We start from the raw sequence: 12280 nt of genomic DNA, 5'->3' as shown, positions 1-12280 counted from the left end.
GTTTTTATGGTGTATGCTTTTAGCTTATCTTCTGACATTATAACCTTCAACTGCAATGTAGACACTGAATGGAGTTGCTATAAATAGGATACATTTTATTCTCATTTGTATTTGAGCACAGCATTTGAATTTCAACAACTGCCTATCATTGTCTGTGCAATCCCCTGCTTACACGAGTGCCAAAATGAGACCACCCCACCAATCTTTAAAGCACCTATGACTCCACCCTCCACCTTTTACTCTGTTTGTGCTATTAACTACCACCAGAGGTCCAGCCTTGCCAACACCTTTAATCCCTGTCTTGGTTGAGCCTGACACTTCCAACACAATGATCACCAGATAAAACAACATATTTCTTCCTTTATTCACATTTGAATTTAGTTAGAGCACTAGAATTTAGCTTGTAAACTAGAGAAATCACACTTTATATTCTGGGTTAGAAGAAACCCAGAATAACAGGGGTAAGAACAGCAGTTCCACTTCTGTTTTTTCTTATTAATTCTTAATATTATTGTGACACGAAAATTGTCATATGTAAGTAAAACGTTTTCACAATGCTCACGTTTCAAAGCTGCATTTCTGTGTGTATTTATTTAGCATCTCCATGTAATGAAAGGCGTCCCTTTAAATACATCCAGGACATGGGAGACAAGCAAAGCAAGACACCATGATATGAGGCAGGTGAAGATGTGTGAAAAAGAATCACATGTGCATGACTGATGAGAAGTTCAGAATTAGGGAAGACTTGAAATGGGTGATAAACCAGCATGTGGCTTTTATGATCCTCTAGACCAGTGTGTGTGTGCGTGTGTAGATCACTCTTCTCTTGTTGATAGCACTCTCCACTGCGTGTCTAGATCACTCCTTTCTTCTTGATAACACTCTCCATACTTGTCTTCTCAGAGATGTCCAGGCTGACATTGTATTTGGCCAGAATCTTCAAAATGGGCCTCAGCTTCAACCACCACTGAGTCTTGGGTATACGATGCCTGGGGAGGTCAGAGGTCGACATGTTAGCACTGCAGCACCATTTGACTGCTCCAGAGAGAAATGTCCACAAGACGAAGTGTTAGGAAAACATGTGGCAACACGGTCACTTACTCAAAGTCAGTGTTTAGTTTGAGCTCAGCAAGAGATTGGAAGACCAAGGCTTTCTTCCTCATGCCCAGAACACAGGCAGAGTCTGGCGTGTTGGCAAAGATTCGACCTGCACAGGCGCCCAGAGTCAAATGCAGAACAACCAATCAGAAGAGACATCCAGGATCCCGACAGTAAAGTCTACGATGGAGGCGGAGTCTGCCACTCACCATGTCTGTAGCACTCCTTCAGTTTATCAGTCAGCCACAATATCGCTTTAGAACCCAATTTAGTCGCAAAGTTCCTATCAAAGGGTGATGGAGTCCCACCCTGAGGGGGACAGAGAGAGTGTGTATCAGAGAAGCTCTCCATAAGGGCCACTCAGGCAGTTATGATTACCGTACAGCAGCACCAGAACCTGCTGCATGTGCCCCAACACGTTCTTGCGGCAGTCGAAGATTCCCTTGCCCTCCTCGGAGTACAGGTTGAAGATGAAATCTGTCGTGTAGTTGGAGCTGCATTTCTCATTCCTGAGGAGAAATGACTTCATGTTAGTTAACGTGGGGCTCAAGACAAAAACATTCAACCATGACATCAACATTTTCCCGGAATATATCACAAAATGGAGGCCAAACAAGTATGGGTATACATGAGATCATATTGGAAGACAGATCACAGGCAGGATGTGTAGGACCTCACCTTCCCAGTTTACTGTTAGTCATTACAATGAGAAAATACTGTGCAGATATGAAAATAAATAACAAGAAAGAGACACACAGGCTGACCTGATGATGAGGCCTCTTTTCACAGTGGTCTTCATTTTTTCCACCAAATGCTCAACATTTGTCTGCAAATTAAGCGATTAACTCATATTGGAACAATGTCAAGTGAAGAAATATACTATATCTGTGTGTGATGTCCCTAGATGTTAATTATTTTGTAGTTTTTTTTACCTCCAAGTCATGGATGCCAAAAGGTTCCTCATAGATATAGACAGCATCAGCTCCTGCAGCCAGGCCTGCTGTGGTTGCCAAATATCCACAGTATCCCCCCATAGTCTCAATGATGAAAACTCTGCGCTTTGTCCCAGCTGCAGATTGCTTTATCCTGTCACATGTCTTACATACATATATAAAGATGAGCTTAGGGATGTTTGAATCTGGAGGAGACACTGCGTATGTGTAAATGTACATTAGTACTTCTCACTGATGTAATGGTGTTCAGAGCAGTATCAGTTCCGATGCTAAAGTCAGTTCCAGGAACGTTGTTGGAGACGGTGGCTGGAATGACAACAAGGGGAATGCACAATTCCTCATACTTCTCTCTGCCCGTCACCAAATCCAAACCTCCAACAAATGCCTAAGAAACAGCACAAAAAAATCTTATATTTTAAGAAGTTTTTTTTAATCCAGGAGTCTTGATCATTGCAATATATCTCACCTCAAATCCTCCAATGATGACCAGCGCATGGATATTAAACTTAGCTATATTGAGACTGATATCTTCAATTATACTTGCTGGCAATGTCCTACACACACATGCAGACAGAGGGAGACAGAGAGCTATTGTCAACTGACATAAGCTGCACTTTATTTCATTTTCAAGACTTGATATCAGGTTTATTCATATCCAACAATGTGAAGAACTCCAGTGCTGCTGGTAAATAAGTGAACCTTTATTACTGATCCTACCTCTTAGTTCCCAAGTTAGAGCCACCCTCTCCAATCCAGTTCCCAACAGCTGCCCATGAAATAGGCTCGACCTGGACATGGACAGAACGACAGGGCCGTGTCCGCGTGAGCGAATGATTCCACGCTAGACGCTGTGTGCACGGGGGTGTGCGCTAACCTGTCCGTGAGCGAGTCCCTCGAAGCCATCGTGTATAACCAGCATGTGATGTCCCTGCAGGATGCCGGTCCTGACGGCAGAACGCACAGCTGCGTTCATACCTGCGCACGGCGCGCCCACGTTCATTATGGCTATATTGATATTACTCTGGAGAGAGGGTAAAGGGTGAAGAGAAAAGCAGCCAGTGAGGAGGAAGACAGGGGAGACCAGTGGGGCAAGAGGAGACGGACCGTCCCTTATTGAGCAGAAAGGCAATAAGCCAGAGGCTGGTGTATGAGGAGACAGGAGCACGGGGGAATACTCCGCCATCGCCTGAACTCACCTTCACCTCTGCTGGATTCACGTGAGCCAGCAGCTTGTAGGTGTTCCAGTTGCTCTCAAAACTCCTGCAGGAACACAAGCGGTACACAGTATGGCCTCGACAGACTCGGAGAGAGGACAACACGTAGGCATGGAGCTTCAGCACTCACTTTCCCCTGAGCTTCACAGCCTCTTCAAACTTGCCATCCGCCATGGCTTTGGTCACATCTTTAGTCTGACAGAGAGTGGGTAGATACATGCGTTGCCCAGGAACATGAACATACATTATCTTACAGAGATGCTCAGTGGAAGAATTTTAGGTCTGAACTGGTGCCTCACAAAACATCCCCAAAATGCAATGCAAGCTCAAGTCAGGAAGGAAAGAACTTAAAACATCTTGGAGGCTTTGAAGAGCTTATGTTCAAAGGATGCTCTCCAGAGCCACCAGTTCTGATGTGGTGCTTTGGAGAAGTCATACCACTTGCACGCACTCCATGAGAGGCAGACGCACGGCCTGATTGCCTGACAAGCTGACCACGCACGCAGGTGTTTGGGGCGTGGCCTCCAACAAGGCCATCACAGCCTCCACTCCCATTCTACTGCCCTGGGAAGAGCAACAACTTCATTGGCAACAAATGAAAGGCTATCACCATTCAGCTGCGCATGGTGGGAATCTAGAACGCATGGTGAGAATCTAGAACACATGGTTGAAATCTAGAACGTACCAGTATTCTGTCGAAGGCTGACGGTGTTCCTCCTCTCTGTACGTGGCCCAGGATTGTAGCTCGAGTGTCAAAGCCAAGCCTCTCGGTGACAAGCTAAACACAGTGCAAGACACGAACACTATTGGCCAGCAGAGTCAAGACATACAGTTATGTTCTCGTGTGGTGAGTTGACTGTGAGGTGTGTGGGTCCAATGTGCTTCTTACGTTCTTGATCAAGTCACACGTGATTGGTTTGCCAGAGCGGTCCGTAGCCCCCTCGGCGACAATGATAATGTTAAGACGATAACCCAGACTTCTTTGCTAAAAAGAAATCGTACACATGGAAACAAACATGGGGTAGTTGAGATGTTAATGGAATTATGATAATTGTGATGATATTGTGATGACAACTTTGTGTGTGCACTTGTTATACATCAGCAAGTCTCCTGCACAGATGGTCTTCCCAACTATCATCTGGAGGCATCTCAGGAATAAAGACCCAGTCAGCTCCACTTGCTAGAGCTGTTACTAGTGCCAAATACCTGCACGCAAATGTGGCAGAAATAGTAAAATAGTATGAATAATCAAACAGGAAAGTAGGCAAACAGAAAAAAGAACAATTTAAGAAGTACTGTGTTACGTACCCACAGTGTCTGCCCATCACCTCTAGAATAAAGGCTCTCTGATGACTACGAAGAGTGGAAGAGAAGTCAGTCACTAAAGCACTACGTCTTCCACTAATGGACAATATACAGGACTATTCATGATGTGGGCACACAGCAGAAACAGGAATCTGGTTTAGGAGTGTGTGGGGATGTGGGCAAACACCTCTGTGCTGTGGTTGTAAGGGCGTCCACAACCTCCATGATCCTGTGCAATGCTGAGTCTGTCCCGATCGTCATGTCAGTGCCACAGAAGTCATTGTCTATAGAGCCTACCATCCCTACAATGTTCAGATGAGAAGACTGCTTGGCTTCCTCTGCTGTGATCTTACCTGCAGACATGTGAGACCAAACACCGTTACCTTTTTAGACTTTTTGGTATTTCAGCACTACACATAAAATAAACTATACAAAAAAAGCTCCCACTAAACAGGAAAAGATTGTTGGACATAGACGTTACTATTTTCTAACAGTGGGTTAATCTGTCCAAAGTAGGTTATTAATGCTTTTCTGGTGTTTTACCAGCATGTAACATATGTATTTATTTATCTTCTAAACCACCTAATACAATTAAGGGGGTGAGAGCCTATTCCAGAGCAGCACAGTGTGCAAGGCACACACACACACACACACACACACACACACACACACACACACACACACACACACACACACACACACACACACGTGCACAAAGGATCAATTGCAACCTAACATGCCTGCCTTTGGAATGTGGAAGGAAACCGGAGTGCCTAGTTGAAAGCTACACGGGCGTAGGGAGAACATGCAAACACACTGCGCACAAGCAGCGGGAGGCTGGGAATCACAGCTGGGGTGCTGTAGCTGTGAGGCAGACCCGCCCGGCACTGTGGCCCCCCGCGGAGCCCGTGCAGGTGTGGGCTCCTCAGCCAGGAGGGTGTAGTGTAGTGTGGTGCAGCGGCGCTGTGGCACCTGCTGCCAGCAGGTTCTGGAGCAGCTCGCTCCACTCGGAGCGGAACTGGTTGGCTCCCGTCAGGCTGCCGTCCCCACCAATCACACACAGGTTAGTGATGCCCAGCTTCACCAGGTTACGTGCCGCTTTTGTGCGACCCTCCTTGGTGCGGAAGTCCTGACAGCGGGCACTGCCGATCACCGTGCCACCCTGGGGAGAGACAGGAGGTGCAGAAGAAGAGCCCACACTCTGGGATTACGGGAGCTCTGACAGACCGGACAAACACACTTTATTGGAAGCAGTGAATATAGATGAACTCTGTTTATTTGTGCATGGTTGCTCTGCATATCCTGTGGTCATTCATAGATACAACAGCAGCATAAATGATGGGGGCTTTACTCATGTTCTTGGAGTTCATACATCAGCCCTCCCATCAGCATGGGCCAGATCTTTCCTCGCATCCACCAGAATCCACCAGGATCCACCAGGATCCACCAAACCAGTGGTCCAAAGCTCAGTGTCTTTTTTGCCTATAGTACTTCAGTGAGCTTCATAATGGACTCTTCCAGATACACATAAGATATTGTTAAGCTCACAAACCCACTAGGGCTGCGGTTCTTGGACCACTTGGACCAATGCATTTTTGATTGGTTATAATAACTGCAAGGGGAGAGATCAGCTGAGTGGGTCAGGAGGACTGGAGGCAGAGAGACTGGAGGCAGAGATACTGGAGGGAGAGAGACTGGAGGGGGAGAGACTGGAGGGAGAGAGACTGGAGGTAGAGAGACTGGAGGCAGAGAGACTGGAGGGAGAGAGACTGGAGGCAGAGAGACTGGAGGTAGAGAGACTGGAGGGAGAGAGACTGGAGGGAGAGAGACTGGAGGGGGAGAGACTGGAGGGAGAGAGACTGGAGGTAGAGAGACTGGAGGGGGAGAGACTGGAGGGAGAGAGACTGGAGGCAGAGAGACTGGAGGGAGAGAGACTGGAGGCAGAGAGACTGGAGGTAGAGAGACTGGAGGGAGAGAGACTGGAGGTAGAGAGACTGGAGGGGGAGAGACTGGAGGGAGAGAGACTGGAGGGGGAGAGACTGGAGGGAGAGAGACTGGAGGTAGAGAGACTGGAGGCAGAGAGACTGGAGGCAGAGAGACTGGAGGTAGAGAGACTGGAGGGAGAGAGACGAGGTAGAGAGACTGGAGGTAGAGAGACTGGAGGGAGAGAGACTGGAGGGAGAGAGGATACAGGTGCAGCTCTCACCTGCTGCAGCGTCATAGACACACTCTCCCATGTTGCTAGGCGGATGTGGTCACCTCCATCCACTAGACCCTGATAACCCTGGACACACACACACACACACACACACACACACACACCTTATTGTAATAACCCTGAGAATCTTACTGGTGATTAAAAGTGATTTTCCTATATTTCTTTTAATGCCTGGTGCTGTGTATGCATGTTCACTGTGTGTAGTTGTGTCTGAAATTGCTACAGCATGCTATGCTACAGACGCAGATACGGCCATAATGTTTGTGGGTGTGTACTGTGCATCTCACCTCATACACAAAGTAGACTTTAGCACCAGTGTACATGCCGACTCTCACTGTGGCTCTAACAGCAGCGTTCATACCTGTGGGAACAAAGAAGATCGTAGAGGGAGTTCACAAGGTCAAGTGCAGCACAGGTCCAGAATGCCTCTGAGTCTCACGTTATGCCCAGATCCTTTACCAACGTTCCCACACTGGTAGTTATATGGTATTCACTGCACTTGCTGGACGTCCTGCAGCTTCATAACAGCAAAGGTTGGCCTGCGGTTTCAACAAACCACTTGACCTTTGAAGGTGCTGAACCATGTGCTGCTGGTGGTCTCACTGGTGCTCGTAGACTTGCCTGACTTATTCTAATATTATTTCTGGCGTCCTCACTTCTCGTCCCAGCATGTTGGTACGGCGTCCCCAATGCAACACACCACGCTCGGGAATTCTGTGTCTGAAAACCTGCTGCCTTCATCTGTAGATGTGGTGGTGTTGAGCTTCAGGCACCTACTACAGTAATCAGTGAATCCATGGCACTTCCACTTGAACAAATTTGTTGTCATGATCTGGCAAATCCTTTCAGGAATCACGGTCTGGTTACACTGGGACGTCAATGTTGGATGTGCAGTTTTCCAGGCAGACAGCTCAATTCTCAATCAGCTCCTCGATTTACTTGCACAGATCTGTACAGATTATGACATTTCGAGCTGTCTGCTTGCTCTTCCTCCATTCCTACGTGCCACCGCACCTTCGGGCATTCCTAGGGCTCATCAGCTTTTCTCAGAAATATATCTCGAGCTGAAATGAATGGCAAGAGAATCAGGCCAACCACTTGAATGTGGTCAATATCAAACATTCCTCTGTGAGCCTGATCACCCTCTATCCCAATCTTACAGCCATCGTGCTGAAATAACGTGCTCCAGTGAACTTTCCTGTGATGACCTCGAGTGTTGGTAGAGGGGACGGCTGATTGCTTTTTTGCGATTGCAAGGATCTACTTCGCTCTTGGATCCTGGTTCTGAAGTGTACGTTCTGATGGATGACATTTATTTGGGCTCCTTTGTTTTAATTTGAATTTGAGGTCTACGCCATTCGATACAATTTCAATATCAGTAAGTGCCTTTTCTCGGTCTGAAAATTCATTTTTGTGTGATGCCGGATCAATAAACAGCTCTTCACAACAGCGCTCTTGCGTCTCACGAGCGGTGTCTCTGTCGGGGACTGTCAGTTATTCTATCACTCTTGGTGAATGAATGCAAACACGACCCAAGTCTTTGACTAGCAGTGTTAGCCTAGTTAAGAACTAGTTCAATGGGTCACTCCCACACAAAATCTATAGCATGTGAATATAGAGTTTGTGTTCTGCATCATACAAGAATTAAATAGTCATCAAATGTTTTAGCTTCTCACGTTCATCCTCAGTTATGTGCTCTAAGTGACTGACAGTGGGCTGTTGGGGGGAATTTGCAAGAACTTTAAACTTGAAAGATACCAATATTTTGTAACACTGCCCTTACAATGCCCACTTGTTTATGCTAGTATGGGAAGAGGGGATTACACCGCCTGCTCATTCGGTCTAAAGCCACGAATTCGGATTATACAGTAATGCAGTACATAATTCAATGTTCCAGTCATATTCCAATCAAAAAGAGTGAAGTCAGTGATCAAAATCCAAACAAAGTCATCTAGTGCAGCACAAAAACATGCAAAAACACATCAATTAATCTAAACCACTTATTGCTTAAGGCTCATTAAAAAAGGGCAAGGAGTCCAGCTCATGTGTCTGTGTAGGAGCCACAGGGCTGGGCAGCCTTCACTGGCCACCTCTCAACTGCAGCCCCAGCAAAGGCCGTTCAGCTAAATATAACCATCCCCAGACGGCCAGAGAGAGAGAGTGAGAGAGGGAGAGAGGGGGGGGGGTGGCAAAAGCGATGGCAGGAAGACTAGAGGATCTTTGGGGTTTTGGGGTTACCAGATGGTGGTGGATAAAGTCAAAGGACCTCTTGTTAAAGGTTGGCTGAAAGGTCACAGTGAAAGTGCTCTGACCTCTTCCGTCCTTTTAGGGTTGGGAATCATGATGCTCACTTTGCATAGCTTTACATGAGCATTAGCATAGAACAAGATTCTCATCATATTCATTAACTCTAATTTCAGTGACTGTTGGATGCTCCCATGCCCAAAACACATATATAATTTTTGAGATGCAATACGTTTATTCTTAATATTTTGGTAATGTATTAACATAGATAAGCTGAACTACATGTATCATACATTATTAGAACTGATAATGTCTATAAATGATCATGCATAAATATTTATGGATGAGGCCCAGCAGACAGGCTCTAACAGAACGTGGCCCACTGGGAGAGAGAGACAGCGTTCCCTCCACCTCTGGTTCCTCACTATCTGCAGGGGTCTAAATGCATCAGAAAGGTTTGCTCAGCACATGTTCAGGTTTCCTTTCCCAGTATACATGCTAGGAGAAGACCAGTGAAGAACACAAGGAGCCCCTCACCACTGCCAGATTGCATGTCACTTATGATATAACGTTGCAAAAAGAACTAATTTCAGCACAATACTATAAAGCAGTGTTCCTTGTTGAACTAATGAGTCTTTTGTAACTCATTGGCCAAATAAGTGAGTTTCCAGCAGTCATTCTGTCTGGTCAATGCGTGCTCAGCACCCCCCGGTAAGCACCATGCAAGAGCAACTCACCCTGCGAATCTCCCCCGGACGTGAGGACGGCAATGGCCTTCCCCACACCCATCTTGGTGGGGTCCCCTGGTGTTGGCAGCATTGTGATGGACTGGTCTGAAAGAGAAAAGGAAAGAAAGGCTAGAGGAAAGGGCCCAGGCTTCTCTCTCGTTCCTTCTCTCTCTCTCAGTCAGTGAAGGTAATTAATCTGGACATGGGAGACATCATATAACCCACCTCCTCCTCCTGGCATGCAGTCACATGCACAAACCTGCCCCCATCTCCACAACACACACACACACACACACACACACACACACACACACACACACACACACACACACACACACCCTTTCTATGTTGTGTGGGGCTTCAATTTGTAGTGTTTTCAGAAACATGCTTTACATCTGAAACATAAATGTTGCAATAATGTTACAATAATTTTACATTAATGTTAATGTCCTGTTACAATATGTCACGGGTGAAGTATGGCGGTATACAGAGACGAGCAGGTTTGAAAACACGCAGCTTTATTAACACAATGGTGACTAATAAAGTAGCGCTTAGCAAGCAAAACAACACAGAATGTAGCACACGAAACAGACTTATAAAGACGGACAGGAACAACCACACCCACAGGAAGTACATATATGGACATAGACTACGCATACACACACCCGAATGGGGAGGGGGATCTGGGGCTGTATCATGACACAATAATGCTACAATAATGTTACAATGATATTTAGAAGCTTCAGTGTGTATAACATCTGATTATGAATGCAGTCCCTAATTCCCTAATTTCAAAAATCTTTGTTTATGTGGTAACGCTCAGTCATGTTTTCAAAATTATTCTGTCCTGCATAGTCACTCATAAACCTACAGTTGTGTGTGTGTTTCTGTCCAACAGCATTTATTGAATATCTTCCAATGAAGAGAACTATAGCGAGCACACTTCTATAGTAGAACACATAGTAAACAGGTTTTCTAAAGCAAAATATTCATATTCTGCCGTAATAGCCTTCTAATGTACTTTTGACAGAAAGTAGATTAAGCCTTTTGCAACACAAAACCTTGTAACTACTTAACGCTCACTCAACCTTCCCCCCCCCACACACACACACACAGATAATTTTTCTCAGTCTCAGCAATCACCAAAGTCATGTCTAAACGGCAGCCCCTATGTGGCTTTCATTTCTCAGACCAGAGATAATGCCAGGGTGTACCAGACTGGGCCCCTTTACAGTGCACCCCTTAGACTGGGCCCCTTAGACTGGGCCCCCTCTACCACTCATACTTCACTGAAGGAGATGGCTGGAATTAGGCAACTGTTAGGTGTAACATATTTTATGATTGACAGCTACAAATCATACGTTTGCTCTTAAAGAGGCTAATGGTGCCAAAATGTATCTCAATATCAGTGTTTGTGCTACTGGCATATGCATTAAAAAGGTACAACCTATCCACCAAAAATAGTTTTCTAATAAAATGTAATGTCAATCCCAATTCGCTTGATAGAACCATGCCAGGACTCATTCAAAGTCACCTGCTGTCCACACTGTCTGGTGTGTCTGCTGTGTCACCAATGAGGACTGTGTGAATTGGTCATGTGTTTAGCTGTCTATCTGCCAAAATATCAAGAAACCTAATACTACAGTCACACACACGCGCACACACGCACGCACACACACACACACACACACACACACACACACACACACACACACACACACACACACACACACACACACACACACACACACACACACACACACAAGCCTATGTAGGCCTACTGTTCTATGCTTATTTATTAAATCAAGTAACTTGCAGTGTATGCCTTCACAAAATGGATTTTAAAAATGTAAATACACAGAAGCTATTGCTAAATCTGCTCTAGACACTGACACAGACACAAAGTGTTAAAAATATCCTTAGCTAGAACAGATAGGTTAAAGTTAAAAAATAACTTTAACATAAACACACACACACACACACACACACACACACACACACACACACACAGAAACTGTATTCATACCATGAATGGTATCAGCATGATGTAGAATCTTCCAGATCTGCCAGATCAACACAGCCAGTCCAGTATATAGAGTCCAGTGGACAAGACGAAAGCCCAACTCCAGCACACTCACACATAACCCTAGAAAACACACACTCCCCTCACACGCAGACACAAACACATCCCAAAGGCACACACACTCCTGCCAGACACTTATGCACCTGTCCCACACTGCCTCCATTACACCCACCAGAATGAGACGGCGAGGTGGCCATGACCAGGACTTATCAGTATTATTAGAGCTGACCTCACATATCCTCCCTCTCTCTTTCCTTCTCACGTCTTCTGTCTCTATCTCTCTAGTTCTCATTAATTATCTCTCTCATTCATTCTTTCTTTCTCTCATTCTCACTTGTGCTCTCTCTCACATGCTTACTCTCTCTCCATCTGTCTTCTTTCTTTCTTGAACCCAACCCCCCCCCCCCCCCACACCGATCTTTTTGTCCCACTGCCTC

The 12280-nt window shown here is 45.8% G+C and overlaps 1 protein-coding gene across 1 annotated transcript; it reads right to left on the bottom strand.

Annotated features, from left to right (window-relative positions):
• Positions 1-340: 340 nt before the first annotated feature.
• On the bottom strand, positions 341-12041 carry pfkmb (phosphofructokinase, muscle b). The gene is made up of 23 exons (XM_077014605.1): positions 11787-12041; positions 9770-9865; positions 7076-7149; positions 6777-6854; positions 5543-5732; positions 4758-4923; positions 4574-4618; positions 4363-4471; positions 4155-4250; positions 3951-4043; positions 3704-3829; positions 3396-3460; positions 3248-3311; positions 2926-3072; positions 2769-2839; positions 2518-2605; positions 2284-2436; positions 2031-2195; positions 1863-1924; positions 1496-1607; positions 1308-1407; positions 1102-1207; positions 341-989 (listed from the first exon to the last, which is right to left on the bottom strand). The coding sequence occupies exons 1-23, from the start codon at positions 12004-12006 to the stop codon at positions 854-856; spliced, it is 2562 nt and encodes an 853-aa protein (XP_076870720.1). The 5' UTR covers positions 12007-12041; the 3' UTR covers positions 341-853.
• Positions 12042-12280: the final 239 nt, after the last annotated feature.

The sequence above is a fragment of the Brachyhypopomus gauderio genome, chromosome 8 (genome assembly GCF_052324685.1).
Source record: "Brachyhypopomus gauderio isolate BG-103 chromosome 8, BGAUD_0.2, whole genome shotgun sequence".
NCBI lineage: Eukaryota > Metazoa > Chordata > Actinopteri > Gymnotiformes > Hypopomidae > Brachyhypopomus > Brachyhypopomus gauderio.
Note: the sequence above shows the minus strand (reverse complement) of the source record. Positions and strands in the feature narration are given on the sequence as shown.